Genomic DNA, 19470 nt, shown 5'->3' on the forward strand with positions numbered 1-19470 from the left:
AATGGGGAGGCCGCGTTTACGGGGTATGAGCCAATGCTTAAGGGCAGTATGCCCGTCTTACGTGACGGGCAGATTTAATAACAGACGTTACACACGAATGCGTTTTCATAAATATCGTCACGATGACCCCGATCAGAACAATAAATATGTTCGTGCCTTTGTTCAAAGTTCCGTGTCACCTCTGTGTCGCGCGCTAAACAGCTTCGATGGTCACCCGCCTTCACAGAGTGGAGTAGCTCATGAATTTATTTTTAATTCAGGAAGAGGCCGGAGCGCGGGTGCCATACGTAGTTCGAGCCTGCGTCAAGTCCGTCGACTTTGTCATGCCCCTCGTGGTGTGGAAAGATCCAGACAGACACGGTGCCCGACGTGACGCCAGCATATACGGCACTGCACTCTGTGCGCGAGTCGGTGCGCGCCTGGTGGCTGCGTACGGACCCAGCACAGCGGCTCGCGTGTTGCCTGCCACGCGCTTCATGTCCGTCAACGCGCTCAACATGAGCGCCACCTGGGCCGTGCTGGACGCCATCTACTCGTTTCTGCCGGTGAGTCCGCGGCATGATTTTTCTTAAGTGTGGGGCCAAGGCACATGGGGTGTCGCGTGAGCAGTTTTTTCAACCAAGAGAAGTCCCAAAAAATTATGCTCGCGAACTCTCACTAGCCAATAATAACCACCTCAGACTCAGTCTACAATACATTGCACATTACCTTGAACTTTTCTTCGAAATACACTCGTAAGTGATTACGCAAAATATACATACTTGGTATGAGGTACGGTGCATGTGTAACTGTAAATAAGTGGTTTACTCATGTCCTTGTCATCCGCTTTCGAGAAAGTCGAAATTAAATTGATCTATACCTCCGTGTCGTCACAGACGGCCGAAAGCAAGCTTGAGGTGCGTTTCGAAATCACTGAGATAGGGTGAACATATCGTACGCCGCAGCAACATGGCAATGTACAGAGGGGTCCACTGTTAGAGAGAACACCGGAGCGCGTGGCGTCTGCTTGGCGCCACGGCCGGCCGGCGGCTGCAACGAGCGTCGTGCCGGCGCAGTGAGCGCTGTGGGTGGTGCTCTTTCGTCGACTGCTACCGTCTGCTGCCGCGCTTCGGATCGTCGCGAAACAAGCAGCTCGCGTTATTCGTATATGAAAGCAGCTACATTCGTTCTAGCTGGAAGGAAAGTAACTGGATCGATTTATATTCAGATAAATTCCCTAAACATCAGCAGCAATGACGCTGCCGTGTTTTGTTCGCCAGACAAGTAGGCTGTCAAAACTATGGCGTGAACAAGCGCAGCAGCAGGCAGCGAGCGAAGGTTCGTAGGGTGTATCACTTCAACGGAAACTGGTGGCGAACGCACGGCGCATACAAAGCTATGAGCCGTCTGCAGATCGCTTTCAAGATACGGTGCGGGCGACCGGCCGCAGCCGTCCAAAGTACAAGTGTGCAGTTGCGGGCAGAGTAGAAGACGCACCCCTCCCTCTCGCGTGCCTTCTGAGATGGGAGGCGGCCCTACTCGGCTGTCAAGACCTCAAGACCCAAAAGGCCTTGGTTCAAAGCACGCGGGCGGCGTTGCTTGCCAATGGGGCCCCGGAATAGGGGCTCCACCTAGTACTGTGAGGGAGGAGGCCAATAGGGCCCAACTCAATGACCTCTCTGCAACCATTTAATGGTTAATAAATGTTTTTCACCGCCACCACCGTGCCTTTCCGCTTTCCTCCTTTCGCGTGCGAGACTGAGTCGCCAGTTCCCCTTGCGCCGTTGGTGCCGCAGCAGGACGTCGCCCCTCTCCCTCCCTCTTCTTCCCCCACGGCCTTTCGCGCGACTGTCACGTTTTCTCTCCGCCGCGCGGCGACGATGTTAGCGCCCTTGAACTTTCTACGGAACCTCACGGCGACGGCGACGACGACGGCGACGACGACGGCAGAAATCCGCTTGGAGTCCATATCATTATTATCGCAATAAAACAATTACACTATTCATATACGACGTACAATAACCCATCCGAGCCAGTTGCAGGAACGAATATGCAAAGATCTCAAATATTTATTTGTTGTTAATCACCGCATGTATCAACAGCTGACATCATTTCCCTTTGTTTCCGGCAGGTGGAGGCAGAGGGCAGCTACTTCCGCGTACTCACCCGTGCTACGACAACACGGTGCGCTTTTTCACTCGGTCGCTGCGCCAGCCCAAAAGCAATGTGTACCACGTGGCCGGTGTGGCACCGCTGCGTACCTACCGACTGCTGGTTGCACGCGAGCTGGTGGTCAAGGACTTCCTTCTGCGGCCACCGCTCACTGAGGAACGGCATCCGCCCGCCATGCTGGCCGCGGTTTTGGGAACGACTATTGCGAAGCAGATCTTCGCGCTGCTCTACATACTGTTCTTCTTCAATGACCGTTTCGAGGTCAGTCTCAGCAGAGCTGGCGCCAAATGACTTCACCTGATGGTTGCTCTTCTGCAGCATATTATAGTATATATATACTCGCCTTCATACTCAACAGGCAACGCTACAGAAGTTGCGCAAGTAGTGCGGTCGTAAAGTATCATTCCGCGTTTTCCACAGTGCAGTTTTTTTTTTAACTGCGACACGTTTTATGGCATAACTACTTCGTATATAACATCTACAAGTTCTGGACGTAATTATAGTTACGTGAAGTATTATTTGTGCGCGTATGTGCTTTCTGCATTCGACGTACTATGTTTTGGTCGCGGGCGTTAGCGTTGCGCTGAGGCAACTGGCTGGTCACAGAAAGGTGTAAGTCCGCACGTTCGGTATGGTAACTACCCACTGAGCTTCGATGCCTTCCATGCAATAATTCGTCATATGTTGGGCCATATCTTTCTTTTCTTTTCTGTATCACGCACTATGTTACGCGCAAGCATAGAGGCCCCGCTTGTCATATCGGCGAGATTATGTATGTCGCGTCGAGGGGAACGAGCGATGGAAGTGGAAGAGGCGCCTGGAGGTGAAAAGAATCGCCGCGTTCGCGCCCTTTCCGTTTGTGCTTCGACAGCGCGGTGCTTGTTGTGCATGTTCCCGGCATCTATACGCTTGCGCGTAACCAGAAAATGGTGTTGGGCAAGTAAAAATTACGCAAAGGAAATTAAAGATTGAAGCCCAGCCTGCTGCAAAGTGTCGCAGGCTGCCGAATTTAAATAAAAAGAATAGGACATGTTATATCAAAGTATAAATCTTGAAGGGAAAAAAGAAAGGGGGGGGGGCGAGTTCTACCACCAGGGAAACCACGGCCAAGGGAGGGGCACAGGAAATAGCGGCATTTATTTTATTACACATTTACACACTATATGTATTGTGACGTCTCGGTTGGGACGACGTTTATTAGGCCCGGGATCTCGTCAGCGAACCAGCGCAGCACATAGGCGATGATGAAGATCGATATACAGGCGAAGAGGAGGGTAGGTAAACTTGTGAGGATTATGATGATAACATCAGATGAGGAAGATGTGCGTAATAAACGCCCACACTAATTTCCCCCCGACGTGAAAGCAGCAATTCCGGCCGGCCGTCAAGGTGTCGAGGCACGCCGCGTGAAGGGCTTCATGCGGGAGACGTGGACAACCTCGGTATTGCGGCAACGGCGGTCTGTGAGGGCGTCAAGAGGAGTGACGCGATAGTTGACAGGCGAAGTCTGTCCAAGGACTATGTACGGCCCGATGAACCGTGGCTGGAATTTTTCACATAAACCAGTGGTGCGAACAGGAGTCAGGAGCAGGACCTCGTCACTAGGTTGAAAAGATACAACGCGATGGCATTCGTCGTAAATATTTTTCCGATCTTGTTGTCTGGCCTCTGTGTTCAGGCGAGCACGCTGGCGACAGTCGGGAAGCGTTCTCTTCGCACGATGATAGAGATGAATTAGCCTTCGAGTTGAAAAATGAAACGTCTAGAAAGAAAGTAGGGGAGCGTCCATAAAGGAGGAAAAAAGGCTAGTACCCAGTTATGCGCTGCACGGCCGTGTTATAGGCGAAAGGGACGAATGCTAAAAGAGCATCCCAGTTTTTGTGGTCTGGTTGAATATAAGCAGCGATCATGTCGACAAGGGTGCCATGAAACCGCTCGGTCAGGCCGTTAGTCTGGGGGTGATAGCTAGAAGCCGTCTTGTGGGCAGTGCCGGAGGCTCGAACTTCGTTAAGCAGTTTTGGAAGGAACGCCTTTCCATGGTCACTGAGGTCACTGAGAATAATGGCCTTTCCATGGTCACTGAGAATAATGGCTTCAAGAACGAAGTGAGCAACTTCCGAAGCAGAGCCAGTAACCACAGAAGCTGTCTCAGCGTAGCGCGTCAGATAGTCGACGGCAGTCACTATCCATCGATTGCCAGCAGTAGTGACCGAAAGGGGCCCGTAAAGGTGGATCCCAACAACCTCGAACGGGGCTGCGGGACATGGAATCGGCTGTAATTGGCCGACAGGAGCAGATGTTGGGAGTTTGCGACGCTGGCAGGGAGAGCAGGAACCGACGTATCTGGCGACGCTAGCAGAAAGGCAAGGCCAATAGAAACTACGTCGAATGCGGTCATAGGTTTTATGGAACCCAAGGTGGCCAGCTGTCAAATCATCGTGAAAGGCGTCGAGGACACGAAGTCGGAGAGAGCGTGCTAGAACTGGCACCCAGCGTTGCCCGTCAGGATGGTAAATACGGCGATACAACACGCCATCGTCCAGCTGAAATGCATGAGCTGGCGACGGAGGCGCGCGTTAGGTGGACGAGAAGCCCCAGAGAGGTGATATATGAAGCGTTGCCAGTACGGGTAAGCCAGCTGACGAGAGGCGAGTGGCTGATCATCGTCGAAAGGCAGTTGGTACATTCTGACCAGGGAGGAAACCGTAGCAGTGTCGGTCGAACTGGTTATGTGCGAAGCGATTGCAGAAGCGTCGAGCGGGGCCGTAGGAAGCGGGCAGCGAGAAAGAGCGTCGGCGTCTTGGTGTTTCTTTCCGGACTTAATATGATTTCCAAATCATACTCTTGGAGGCGTAAAATCCAGCGACCCAGGCGTCCAGACAAGTTTTTGAGCGTGGAAAGCCAGCATAAGGCGTGGTGGTCCGTAACGATGGTGAAATGACGGCCGTGGAGATAAGGGCGAAACTTCTGTATCGACCAAACAACAGCGAGGCACTCTTGCTCAGTGATCGTATAGTCCTTTCCGGAAGCGCCGAGTACACGGATGGCGTATGCAATGACTCTCTCTCGCGAAGAGTTGTCGCGTTACAGAAGAACAGCACCTAACCACGGCCGCTAGCGTCTGTGTATAGGAGAGTCGGCGCGGCCTAATCAAAATGGCAAACCACAGGTGCAGACGTGAGGGCGTCCTTCAAGCGTGCAAACGCCAATTGGCATTCCTGGGACCACAGAAAGGGTACACCGGAAGCTAGTAGCTCGTGTAATAGAGCTGCGATGGAGGCAAAGTTCTGGATAAAGCGACGGAAATAAGAGGCGACGCCAAGGAAACTGCGCAAGTCTTTGGGTCTGTCAGGACGAGGAAAGCGAGGGACTGCAGCAGTCTTGTCAGGGTCCGGCTGAATGCCATCCTTGCTCATAGGCGATGATGAAGATCACATATACAGGCGAAGAGGAGGATAGGTAAAATTGTGAGGATGATGATGGTAACATACAGATGAGGAAGATGAGTGTAATAAAGGCCGCAGTAATAACATGACTGCGTCTTCACCTTGACTCACAATATGGGCTTGAATATATTTACACACTATATATAATAACATGAATGCGTCTTCATCTTGACTCACAAATGGCCTTGCTTGCTGAATTGAGCTTCATGTTTGTCTTGACTACTTGTATATAATTGTAGGTAGAGCCAATATTCCGGGAGATTTTTCTTTGGAGACCAGGGCTTGAGAATCTTCATTCCGATAATGACTTTCTTTTCTTTTTTAACATATTACGGTTTCCGCACCCCGGCTGAGGCTCTCACATTTGACGCTGTATTGATAATTTACATCACTGTCTACAATGATAGTACAAGTTCCTAATAAAGACTACAATGAAGGTGTAATACAGGTCGTGTTTTTTTTCCTTCAATTTCTTTCGTTTTTCTCTTTTCTTTGTTTCTCTCTTTTCCAGCGTTCACGAAATGAAACGCCACTAACTTTTTTTGATCGTGATTGGAAGCGGTAAGAGAAGTCGTTCTAGCCTCCATGGTACTGTCACCTATGTATGAAACGCAGTATATTGGCATTTATTGCCACGTCGCCTTCCAACATAACGCAATTTTGCTCACCAAACAAGCTCCTCACATGAGCACTGCTGCTGATCATAGGGCTTGACGATGTGGATTACATCTGGCTATTTAGAACGACAGAAAGCTGAGCTAGTTGGTAGGGATTCATAATGCAAAAAGGTAAGGCGTGCAGACACGGACACCAGAAAAGTGGACAACACGAACCCCGACTATCAACTGAAGGAAGCACTGAGGCAAAAAGAAAGAAGACACAGAACTCATCTGCGCATTCTCTGGAATGGCAGCACCACTTGTCAATCGTGTACACGTGCCGGTCTACCTGAAAGATAACTGTTAAGGCACTTGATCTTCCTTATGTAAGGTAATCGAAGGCTGACTCACGCACGCACTACCACCATTATTGATATGCCAAGCCTCGGCCATAAGACACGTGTCTGCATTCTTATGCCTGTGCAATATCGCGCATTCATCTAACTCGGGCGTGCAGCTGCAACCTTGAAACTTTTCTTTCGCCTCAGTGCTTCCTTCAGTTTATAGTCGGCGTTCGTGTTGTCCACTTCTCTTGTGTCCGTGTCTGCACGGCTTACCTTTTGCATTATGAATCGGATTATTCGTTCCGCGGGGGTGGACGCCTCTAGCGGTAGGAGCCAGTTGACGGTGGTTGCTTCGTTCCTTGCAGCCAACTCTGATGGCAAGATGCTTTAGTACGTCTTGCAGGTATTTCGTTGTTAAGCCTTGGCTGCAGTCTTGTCTTGCTAAGACTCCTGCGTCAGTAGTAATGCGCAATAATGTCATCAGTATAAGCACCTTCATGAAGACTTCACGCAGTGTCGCCGCGTTCATTGACGCAGCAGCTACAAATCTTTCCAGACTTCTGATGCTCACATTTATGAAGCCACACAGACACCTCACATTCGTGACATTCCTAGGGACTTTACTAGTAGAAGGGTTTGGGGCTTCTGCAGGCACCTTTGGTCGATCATCGTTAGGTCCCTGAAGTAGTGTCGGAGGATGTGGAGGTATGTGCGTATCTTCTTGCTGTTTTTATGTTCAAAAGTGTGCGAAGATAATGCAACCAGTCAACATAGTTCAGCTACATAATTTCAAGATTCGTATTGACAAAAAAGCTCTCACTTCGCACCTCAATAAGTCTGAACATATGGCCACGTCTTCCTTTGCTCGTGTACTGTGAGATTCTATAAAAATGTGCTTGATGATGTTTGCTTCCATTTTCATACGATGTAACATAAACAATCATCCCTTGTGAATTCTTCACGGCTGTAGCAATTATAGGGAAGTTCGAGTCACGTCCCTCTGTCGGCGCCATCACTGCCTTCGAGCTGTCCGGCTACCAACGGCACACGCGCGCGACTCGTACGTGGTGGTTTAGACTATGGCATGCTAGATGAGACTCGCCTCCACCGGCTCGTTTTACCAGCCGGCGCGGCGCAATCTTGGAGGCCATAATTTGATCATAGAGTTTCATACAATAATTACTACAGGGAAATCTGGGGCTGCAATCCTTCAGCCGCCATGGGAATGATGGGTAGTACATTGATTTGTCTGATCTTCATGCTTGCGGACTGAGACGTTCTTGTGGCTTTGTTTTGCGCTTTGTTTAACGCTTTGTTCTACGCTCTATCTGCCTTCATTGTACTATATTTCAGAGCAATCTATACTTTTCTTAAGTGCAGAAGACTCTGGGAACACGCACAATCGCTACTGATGGCAGTCGTTCAGCCTGTCGAGGTGGCCAAAGCGAAACTCGCTAAGGGTCTCAGCGAGCTGCCTTGCCCGCGAGAAATTAATAAATGCTTTCTATACCGCTAGTTCGTACCAAGAAGGTTTTTAAAAAACCTCCTTGGTCGATACATGTGTCCGTGGCGCAATGGTTTCGATAGCGGGCTTCTGTGCTAGAAGTCCTGTGTTCGAATCCTGCTGTGAAACAATTTTAATAGCGTTTGTTTAAGTATGTACTAAGCAGTACTTTCTTATAAATTAAGTGTTTACAAAGTCAGGAAGCCGTTTGAAGCCAGAAGGAGAAAGTTTAGGCAAATGTATGTGTACTGCCCAACATTGCCATGCTGGACTGAACCACCGCGCCTGTAGCTCCCGCAGGCACTAGCGCCACAGTTAGCTCTAGTGATTATTGTATGAAACTCTATGCTTTAGACGGTCTCCAGACACGCGGAGTGTGCAAGGCCGATGCAAATAGGTCGCGAAGCTTCGGGAGAAGAGCGGTTCAGGACAAATTGTCACCGACATCAGCAAGGATAGTTTTGGGAGCAGCGATTGAAGCGAGTTGTTTGAGGAGGGAACGAAAAGAAAACCTCTTGTAATTAAAACTAGACGTAGTTTGATTCATTCGGCGAAAATAAAATGCCTAATCAAATTGATATACGCGTGGCGAGAAAGAAAGACAATTCTATATTACTTTATCATTGTCAATAAATACCTTTTTGCAGCGCCCGCCATAAAGATGGGGTGATGACGCCGCTATTCACTTGCAATGCTATGCAGCTCTTGAGGTGTGCAGGAAGGCGCGCTCGTAAAGTTCACTTGTTACAATACACCCCCCCCCCCCCCCACCCCACCCCCCCCCCCCCCCCCCCGGCTCACACGTTGTGTTGTTTTGCTTGTAGACATCTGTTTTAATACGGTGGCGCAGGTAGTTTCATCGTTTCTTAACCTGTTCAGTCAAAAGCAGTGAGTTATGACAGCCAGATAATAGTTTAGCTGTTTTCCGTGCGGCTGCGCTGGCCGATGGGCTTGGCGTCTGACGATGGGACCACTCGGTACCCAACGCTTTCGTCGGCCCTCCAAAGAAATCAGCGTGGGTTGCTGCGGTTCATGTTCACGGACTTTGTTCTTTCCGCCTCGTTGTTGGTCGCAGGTTCAGGTCCTGTAGTTCCTAAGGCAGGAATAGAATGACTGTAGCGGCTGTAATTTGCAGCCGTGAAGCTCACATTAGAGCACTGCACGTGCCGATTTTTTCAGCCCGGCCTGGGCCCGTTTTTACGTTGGGCGGCGCGCCCGAGCCCGATCAAAACTTTTATGGCGAGACCCGGGCCCGGCCCGGGCCCGGAAATAATCTACGTTACCCGGCCAGCCCGCCCGGTCCGGCCCACCACCCCTTTACCTTAGGCCCGAGCCCGGCCCGAGCCCGAATCGAAACCGGCCCGAACCCGAAAAGCAATGCTTTTCAGAGTTGAGACGCCCGAGAATAACTCGCTGCACCTTACATGCACACCACCAGAAAGCCCGAGCCCGGCCCGGGCCCGGGCCCGCGTCTAAAAACCCGAGCCTGGCCCGGGCCCGGGTCAAAAAGCACGCGCCATGCCCGAGCCCGGCCCGAGCCCGTGAAAAAACTGTTCTACCCGGCCCGGCCCGTGGGCCGGGCCAGGCCGGCCCTGGGCTTTCGGGTAAGCCCGAGCCCGAGCAGTGCTCTAGCTCACATAACATGCTTTCTCCTGTTGGGTGAGCTCCCCCGTTTCACGGCGGGCTGGTGACCACGCCTTTCCTCTTGCAGCGAAGCTGTTAATGCGACTAGAAGCACTCGAAAACGTTAATGCCAGTTTTCATGGCGTTGTGGGAAAAAAATGTCACGTACAAATTTTATCGTTAAAGGAAATGTGGGGAATATAAATGGCGATAGGTAGGCAAATTTTGAAGCGTGTTTCTCAATTAGAGGAATAAATGAAAACTGAACTCTTTTTTTTGGCCCGTTTAGAGGAGTTATACGAAACTGTTAAATGTTACGCGGCTTTCCTGGTACTATTATCAAACACGCAGAGATTTCATATTGACAGGAAAGGCGGGACACTCTAGTGTTTACGCCTACTCAAAATGTTAAGTGTGTAGGTTTATTATTAACCCTCATAATAATTCATATTCACCGCATTGCTTTCTCTCGCTAGGTCTCCCTTCTTTCTGTTCCTCTTTTTCCTTCTCCCAGCGTAGTCTACCCAACCGGACTCTTCACAGGTTAACAACCCTGCCTTCGTTTTGTCTCTCTCTCATTCACTCGTAAGAATTACCGAATGCTCGCCGCCTTCGAAATTTCCAGCGTAATACAAGGCACGTAGTTGTTTTCCTCGGTTTCCTCGGGGAACCACGCGAGGCACCCTGTTTATATTACGTTGTGGTATAGGAAGCATCTTGTGAGTGACGAACGGTGTATATTTAATCGTTGGAGGTAAAATATACAGCCTTTGTGGAAAGTTCCTCATTCAAGTGTTCCAGTTTGTCATGTACTCCCACTATCGGTAATAGTTTCGAGAGTTCTAAAACAACTGTATAATAAACACCAACATCAAATTCGGTTAAAATAGAGGAAATGTTGAGTTAAATTGTATGCGAAGCTTTCTCGTTTTTGGTGTAAATAGAAGAGTTGCAAATAATTACTAAACCATCATCTTTTGTTTAGTTTTCATGCGACATTCGGGGTTTTATAGTAGCTTTCTCCAGTGTCTTCGGTGAAGTAAACAAGGCACCTTCACATTTGGCGTTAGGGAACTCCTATGTGTAATGAATTGAATTAGGGGGTTTCGCGTGCCATAACCACGTGTTGATTATGAGGTACGCCGTAGTGGGAGACTCCGGTTTAATTTTGACCAGCAGGGGATCTTTAACATGCCCCCAGTGCACACTACGTGCGCGTTCTTGCATTTCGCCTTCAACAAAATGGGGCCACCGCGGCCGGGATTTCATCCCGCGACCTCGTGCTTAGCAGCGCAACACCGTAGCTGTTAATCCGCCGAGGTGAGCTATGTGTAATGAGTCGGCAAAGTTCAAAGGGCGTTGTCCAGTTGCGGGCTTCACAATAAATTACGCATGCAAGTGCTATGGAGCCTTACAAGTGCATTTTACGAGCGGCGCAAACTTAGCCTGCGATCCTGGCATAAATAAAATGCCACCAAAATCAAACTTAGGAAAATGAAGCTGACCACTATAGGAAATTGGAGTGTGAAGGTGAAGGTGTGAAGGTATTTGACCGTTGGGTCAAATACATTTTTTTCGAAAAATTCCTTAATCAAACGCTAGAAAGTCTCACGCGGTCGTTATCAGCTACATGTCCCAATGTCCCGAGAGAACTCTTCGTTATACAAACTTTAAGTTCAATAGAAATGGGGGACATTTTAAGTGCAGTGTATCGCACAGTTTTGAATGTTGTTGGCTCAATTAGGAGCGTTACAAATAATTTGTTACTTCGCGTTTTTTTTTTCGTTTTTTTATACGTTATATGAAAATTATCCTGGTGTCCTCGGTGAACTAGACTAGGCACCCTATTTATGTTTGGTGACAGTAAGGACGAGGTATAAGTGATGTGCTAGGAAAGTTCAGAATGGGTGTGGTTAATTTGCAATAATTACTCTGCAATAAATTACTTATTCAAGCAACCCAGAGCGTAGTGTATGTGTCTTACGAGAAGCGTAGAATTTAGGTCGTTTTCCTGGCAAAACTTTGAAAGCAACCAAATCAAACATAGCGAAAATAAATTGGGGGAGCGGTACGTCAAATCTCTGTGCGATGCGTGGGGATAAACCGCAGCCTTTAAAAAAACTCCTAATCAAGTGCTGAAATGTGTCACACAGCCGTTTTCAGCTATATCTGCAAATATCCCGACATACGTTACGTTAAATTTATATTTTGTGGAACAGGGGGTCATGTTAAGTTTCTTGTGTGAAGAAACTTAAGCCTTCCTGGCCTAGTTATCAAGTTGCAAGTAATTACTCGACCCTCGTTTTTTTTAGACTTTATGCGAGGTTCGTACTAGAGTTCCACAGTGTCCTCGGTGACGTATTCAAGGCATCTTGTTTATAATTCTGTAAAATTAGAAGCAGGTTCAGGGTCATGTGTGGGCAAAGTTCAAAGTGTGAAGACTAATTACAGCATTAGCACCACATTACGTATGCAAGTGATGAGGCTGTTGTAGGTGTGTTCTACGAACGACAGAGAATTTATCCCGTTGCCCAGGCACAACTGTTATCGCAACTGATATCAAATTTAGCAGAAAAAGAAGGAGATGAAGTACCGTATAGCTATTGGGTTGTTCTGTCGAAGTAATATGTACATGGATGAAATACTGGCTTTCTAAAAATTTCTGACCAAGTGCTGGAAAACGTTCTATGTGGCCAATGTTCCAAACGAACGAGTCACATGTGGACAACATCTGAAGGTATATGATTTGATGACAGTCAAGTGAAATCCTTGTAGCAACTGCTACAAAAAAAAGAACAGATCCGCTAGAAACTAGGTTGTAATTCTTTAAGGGTCGCACAAGCCTGCTGAGTTTATTTTTTGGCATCGTTGTCATCACTACGATTCCGTAGCTACATTTATCTCAATCGCGAGAAGTAACGCGCATGCTTGCACCTTCGTTGTACCGCAGCCACTTGCGCCGGCGGATCTGGGCCCCGAGCTTATCGCCGCCGAGGCCGAGCTGAAGCGGTACCGTTTGCTGTTGGCTACTAGGACGAGCGCGTTGGGAACACTGCGCGTGAGTGAGATCCGGAAGCTGACCTCACTGAGCCTGGCCGCAACTGCCGCCAGCCACGCGGCTTCCGTCCTGGAAGCGCGCCGGTCAGGAACGGCATGGATTGAAGCGACCAAGGGACACAGCAGCGACACCACGTTCGGCGGTGTCCCTCGCGCCAAGCTCTTCTTCCTCACGAGCTGCTTCCCGTCCTGCGGACTATCTGGCCGGGCACGGATTATGCAGGCACGTCCGCACCGATTTTGTATTCCTAATTACCTTCCACATAAGTTCCACTAAGTGCGTGGAACACTTTTGCGGAGATACCTATCTGGACACCTATGTGGAACGAGCTCAAGGTCTTCCACTTCATTAGTAAAACTTATGTGCAACAAAACTCGGAATGATATGCAGGAACAGTGGCAAAGAAGCTCGACCGAAGGAAGAGCCTAAAGTATGTTCCAGTTACTTAGGCAAAGAGAATAGGAAGGAAATTATAGTGCTGTCGTTATTGCACGGCCATTGTCTGCCTAATGGCTACCGTCTTAAATTGTAAACTTAACTTTCGACTTCTCGCGGTATCTTGTACGAGGTATCTGCGTCATTTCGAATTTCTCTCTCCCACATGTGCTAGCTGTATTTTGGCACCACGTAGTCTAATTCATTTGGTGTCCTGTTTGGCTTCTTCGATACATGTGGTCAACAATTTTACCAGCTTGTTAGGTAGTATAAATGGTTTCCTGAGCACGTTTTCAAAAGTTGACCATGCCGACGGTATGCACGTCGCTTTCAGAAAAATGTCAGAAACAACGAAAAAAAAATTCTATATCTCTAAATCTCCGGGTTTCCTTCCTTGGAAGGATTCATTCACCTACATTTCAATCCACAAGGCATGTCTGTGAGCAATAAACAATCAACGTCTGCAAAAAAAAAATGTTCGTTTGCGTCGCAACTCTCAGTATACGATGTTCTCTACCAACAACATTGCAGTGTGCATGTGAATTTTCTCGGCATTTAAGTCGATACGTTCTGTGAACCCTTAACGTGTGGAAGTACGTAATGAGCCATATTTGATAAAGCAATCTCTTCAATAAGGGCAGCTTTGAAGAACTCCTTTATTGCATTAGATTCGTATCTTTCTAAAAAGCTTTAGGTTCGTGCGCGAGCCGCTTCTCGCAAAGGGCGTCTGTGTCCAACTCATTGTAGCTCGGGAACTCCTTACTTGATTCTCGAAGAACGGAAAATCACTCTGCGCGTATGATCTCCTTCTACAGCGAGAGGCCGGAAACCACGTGGGTGTACCGAAAGCGCAAGCGGCCGCTAGGTGTCCGACAGTAGCACCTCCACAGGCTGTGCACGGGGCCTATGTTCTAAAGTGCGAACACATTATACAGCAACAAGAACAGGGTGCCCGAAACGATTATGAAACCGAGAAAACATGGCATCGCCGATGTCGATAATGCATAGTTTTAGTAGCTGCCGAGTAAACGTTAAGAAATGCTAACTGCACAATCCAGGCGGGAACAGCGCCAAAGACACGGAAAAAGTGAGGGCACATCGTAAAAACACGTTGAACTGTTACTGACAAGCGATTTATTTTGCGATAAATAACAATTTAAATGCGTTTTAAAGTATGCAATCACTTTGTCTGAGTCCTAGGCGCTGTTCCCGCCTGAATATGAAAAACCAACTAGCCGATGCTTTCACGTTAATTGCATAATCCAGGCCGTGAAATACTGAAATGAACCTCTTGTAGAAACCACGAGATTACCTTGAAAATCCAGCACCTTGTTTATATGTGTTTGTCCTCAGTAAATAATTCAAGCATGCCCAGGATCCACTCGATAATCTCGTTAATCAAAACAATGTTGCCATCTATAACCTAACAAATTAAGCGGAAATATGCAGGTTGACTTTTCTTGAGGAAGGAACCGCACCCACTTGGAAACCACGAGGAGTTTCAAAGGAATCAAACAAGGACGCTTTTGGTGTCGCAGTTAGTGTGAAAAAAATATCCAGGTCCAATCATAAATATAAAAAACTGGAAATATTTTTGAATAACCGGCATGGTTATATTTTAAATAAATCTTGGGGCTACATTTCGGTGGATACCAAATATTTTTTTGAAGTAGCGTTCTTTGACTATACCCTTGTTTCGTTACTTTTACATTAAGCCACACTTGTTGACTCAATAAGGTCATCGTGTGTGTGACTTTGCTTGCACGTATTCTGCCTTTATTTCGGATATGGACATATGTAATACTTCCTCTGCTGCGCATAAAACGCCAGTAAATAGACAACCCTTGCAGCTTTTCACATTCTAGACTGTGACTTTTCTGCCGATTGTAAGAATAGAAAGAGTTCAACTCCCTAACTTTTAGGAGCGAAGCTCCTTATAGCGGCACCCGTTCCGTCCCCGTCGTCGTAGTAGTAGTGTGTAACCAGTGTGAGTAAAATGAGAAAAAAAATTCCGAAGTTGTGTCCGTAGCGCGGAATCGAACCAGGGACCCCTCGCTTCCGAGCGCGCGGCGTTAGCCCACTACGCCACGAAGCGCACATAGACACACGCACCACGATGGCAATAAATACCCAACATTAACGAAAGGCCGCGTTTCTAGCGCGTTTCTAACGCGTTTGTGCTAGCGCGTTACGGCCCGTGTAAGAAGCTGGTGTAAGACGCTGTGGCCTCTCCGCCTTACCTTCAACGCACTTCGAACGCGCTGCCCAAGGCGGTGGCAAGTCAAGTTCAAGTCGAGGAGCGTTTATGAATACGGGGGGTATACTCTCTCAGCAGTCATGTGATGGCGTCGGCAAACGCGGTGCACGTTCCGGCATGTGTAAATGGCTGCGTAAGACGCTGTGGCCGCTCCCCCTTACTAGAGAGTACTGCACGTTTCTAACGCGTTTGTGCTAGCGTCCCCTTAAGCGGGAGATCCGATGATTCCCTCCGGAGCTTCGCCCACTCATCATCATTCACCCCGTGGATATGCTGTGATTTATTTTTTCATGCTTTAGCCATGTCTGCCGCAAGCCCATGTGAACATGGTGCGCCACCCGAGCTTGTAATATTTCCAAAGTAGTAGATATCGCATGGCGAGCCACGTCTTTATTTAGTGTTCGTAACTCTGTAATCATAAGTCTTTGCGAGATCGCGTTGACTAGTTATATATTCCCCCGTTTACACCATTACTGCCCATAAATGTGGGGGGGCCACAGTTGCACACCGCTACTCCTACCAAGGTTAGCAAAATATATTTTTGTCTTTCTTTTGAGGTATATTTAGCCGTAACTAATTTTCTGCTATCGCTAATTCTTCTTTGCAGATAGCGTTCTGCAACGTGGCTTTACCGGCAGCAGCGGCTTTCAGGCGTGCTTTTCAATGTGATACGACTCACAGCCTCTGGACCAACTTCACGTGGAGGGAGTTCTGATGGAACCGTACTGGAAATGATGCGGTCGACAGAACTAGTGCTCTTAATCCCACGAGTGGTCATATATACTTGAGCTCAAATGGACATATATTTTTTTGACGGATCGTCTGAAAACAAAAATGTATTTTTTATCACCTACATTCGATTAAATGATATGAATTAACTTCTAATTAACGCTAAACACCTGGATGCGATACAACAATTAGGTTGCGCGCGCACTTGTAATTTTTGTCTAGGTGCGCCTATCAAATAAGAAGGCACTGTTATTGGTAAATGCATTACTTGATGTCGATAGTTTGCAAACTGCGCCGCTTTCCCCTAGTGCGCTTTTTAAGTTTCAGGACGTATACACTGAACAGCGGCTGACGTGTTCTGTGCGTGCCTTGCTGTGCTGTCCAAATAGTCGAGGATGGATGGATGGTGCGGCGTTAAAATATTGTCACGTAGCCAGTCACGGTCAAGAACACAGCAGCAAAAGCTGTGAATGGTGAAACTAACATTTTATTGGGCTGTGCCAAAGAGAAAAACAGGCTATACACTCAAGGCACAGCGATAGCGGCGAACACAGTCGGCGATCGTCGGAAATGTAATGTGCCGGTCAATCTCGTCGGCTTTTATATATGAGTTATCAAAGGTTCCAGCTGGTGCCTGCGTGTCTTCCAGAAAGTACTACACAATTTGCGTCACGCAGACAATCAGATTACACAAGCTTCGTTGACAACAGACAACGGGTAGAACCGTCGATAACATTCGAGAAACTTACGATACATACAGGCGCGTCCTGCGCTGAGCGATAATATTTAATATTTGTTAGCCGGTGAAAAGCGGTCACCGTAGAAAGATAAGCAAGTACACGTGTCAATATGGTGAAGTGGTTTTAGAAGTCCTTACGATAAAGGAACTTTTGGTATAAACAGTGGTGCATAACGCTGTCCTTCCTGCCTGCGTTCTTTAGACACAGCCATCTAAAACATCTAAAACATAATTTAATAATTAAACGTAACAACCAACCCGTCATGTAATACCATGTTATCAGGGCACTTGGAATGGGCAAATAAATGAATAAATTTAAAAATTTCGCAGTTTTGTCCTAAAGGCAAAGCATCGATTGCGATAGCAAATTAGTAGATAACTAGACGAACTAAGGATAGTATTTTTTAAGGCGCAAACACTAGGACACGCCACAAAAGGAAGGCCAAACACAGGACAGGTGCTTCCTTTTGTGTTTGACCTTCTTTTGCGCCGTATCTCGTGTTTGCGCCTTCAAAACATCTGGCAAGAATGCACCAACTTGGCGCACAGAAAGTTCTTTTAAGGATAGTAGTATTGTCGGCCGTGTAAAGTTGTAAACGTTCACTTACTAAGTAAATTAACAAGCACGGTGCAACCCGTGCACAGGTAATCATGAACACACCTCGCTCGATGACCGCGGAAACTCGCTGTCAAAACGCTGGAGTGAGGAGGCGCGGCAGAAGCACCGAGCGAATTGACCTTCGTGCCGTCTCTCTCTTCAACGCGGACTAAACGTCGAAAGCACAGCGCATACGAAGCTACCGGCACTAGTTGAACTTTGGCCACATGGCAGATCGCTTTAAAGATGAGGCCCTGCGCGGGCGCGAACTTTTTCCACGACGCAGATTTCAAGATACGGCGCCTACCCGGCGGCCACCGGAGTAACACCCCCCGTGCCTCACGCGCGACAGAAGAAGCGTTTTTGCCGCGCCTTTCTCTAAGGGGTGTTGCTTTCTCCCTCGCGTACGAGAGATTACGCCCATTGAGCCGCAATCGTCGGCTGACCCTCGCAATTAAGCTTTCACTGTCACATACAGAGTACGGCGCACGGCGACGATGTTACCGCGTTTGGGCTTTATACGGAACCTCACAGCGACGTACACGACCACCGCGACGGAAGAAATGCGCTTGGAGTGTCCATATAGTTGCTATATCGTAATATTATAATAAATAATTAAGAAAGAGAGGAAAAAGATGTGCACCTGGCTTTGCGCGAATGAGGCGTCCTGCGCTGAGCGATGGATGGATGGATGGATGCAAAAATTTAATGAAAGTCCTGAGGTACGTGACCCGGCGCGCTGCGGGCTGCTCCCACGTTGGCACAGTCAGGCCATGCCCGACCGCCGCATCGTGGGCCCTCTGGACAGCCCATAGTTGCGCTCCAGCATCGAGGCTCTTGATAGCGGAGAGCCACGTGTCCTCATTGATTTGTTCCATGGCTCGCACCCAGGGCAACACCAGAGCATATGGTCTAGGCTAGCGAAGTCATTGCAGTGCCTGCAAGAACTACTGGCATAAGTGTCGGGATAAATCTTGTGTAATAAACGTGGGCTGGGATACGAGCCTGTTTGCAATAATCTGAGGGTCAATGCCTGCGCTCTATTTAACTTCTTGTGAGGAAGGGGAAAGTCTCTCCTGCTGAGATAAAAGTGCTGCGTAATTTCGTTGTATGTGGTCGGCTGATCTCTATTCTCCACCACTGCGTGCCGGCGGGCGAGTTCACCATGGTCGCGGAAAGCGAGACCTCGCGCCTTGTAGTGGGCCAGCTCGTTGAGGTTTGTGGGGCCTCCCATGATGGATCCCATGTCAGCGGGGAACCACGTGAGAGTGGGGGTGGTGATGCTTCTGCCGTCGAGGATGCGACCGGCTTCCTTACACACGGCGCCAACGCTGAAGGCGCGGATGGCTGCCCTGGAGTCGCTAAAGATATTGGCATGTTTGTCGTCAACGGGGGCCAAGGCTATGGCCACTTGCTCGGCTGCACGCGACGACGTGCTTCGTACCGAAGCGATGATAACGGTCGAACCACTGTGGTTGATCGACACTACTGTGAAATTGTTGCTGTTGCCATAGTGGGCCATGTCAACGAAGCAGCTGCCGCCAGGGAGTTCTGTCGCACGGCGTAGGAGCGCCACCGCCCTGGCCTTCCTTCCTTTTCACGATGCGCTGGGGATGCATATTGCGCGGTGCGGGGGATATGATGATGTCTTTCTGCTCTTTCGGAAGGACCTGGTAGGCGTCTTCTACCTTGGCCGGGGGGACGCCCACCTCTGTTAGGAGTCGTACGTCTGCCCACCCTGGTGCCGGAGGGTCTGAGAATCCGTGCCCTTTCTTAATTGTGCTTCTGCAATTTCTTCCAGGGTATTATGAATGCCCAAATTGTAGGAGCCGGTCGGTAACATTTCTTAGCCGGTGAAAAGATGTCACCCGAGAAACATAAACAAGTGCACGTGTCAATATGGTGAAGTTGTTTTAGAATTCCTCACGATAAAGAAACTTTTGGTATAAACAATGGTGGATAACCTTGGCCTTCCCGCCGGCGTTCT

The 19470-nt window shown here is 48.4% G+C and overlaps 1 protein-coding gene across 1 annotated transcript; it reads left to right on the forward strand.

Annotated features, from left to right (window-relative positions):
* Window positions 1-323: 323 nt before the first annotated feature.
* Window positions 324-16178, forward strand: LOC125941087 (uncharacterized). The gene is made up of 5 exons (XM_049658019.1): window positions 324-545; window positions 1260-1317; window positions 2111-2412; window positions 12618-12951; window positions 16029-16178. Exons 1-5 carry the CDS (start codon window positions 324-326, stop codon window positions 16130-16132), a joined length of 1020 nt encoding a protein of 339 aa, XP_049513976.1. The 3' UTR covers window positions 16133-16178.
* The last annotated feature ends 3292 nt before the right edge of the window (window positions 16179-19470 follow it).

The sequence above is a fragment of the Dermacentor silvarum genome, chromosome 10, assembly GCF_013339745.2.
Source record: "Dermacentor silvarum isolate Dsil-2018 chromosome 10, BIME_Dsil_1.4, whole genome shotgun sequence".
Classification (NCBI taxonomy): Eukaryota; Metazoa; Arthropoda; class Arachnida; order Ixodida; family Ixodidae; genus Dermacentor; species Dermacentor silvarum.

What these genes read in the sequence shown, in the direction of transcription:
- LOC125941087 (XM_049658019.1), top strand. Translation starts at nt 324, where the DNA reads ATGCCCCTCGTGGTGTGGAAAGATCCAGACAGACACGGTGCCCGACGT. An exon ending in TCTTCAATGACCGTTTCGAG is followed by an intron (nt 2,413 to 12,617) that starts GTCAGTCTCAGC and finishes GTTGTACCGCAG; the next exon opens with CCACTTGCGCCGGCGGATCT. An exon ending in GGCACGGATTATGCAGGCAC is followed by an intron (nt 12,952 to 16,028) that starts GTCCGCACCGAT and finishes CTTTGCAGATAG; the next exon opens with CGTTCTGCAACGTGGCTTTA.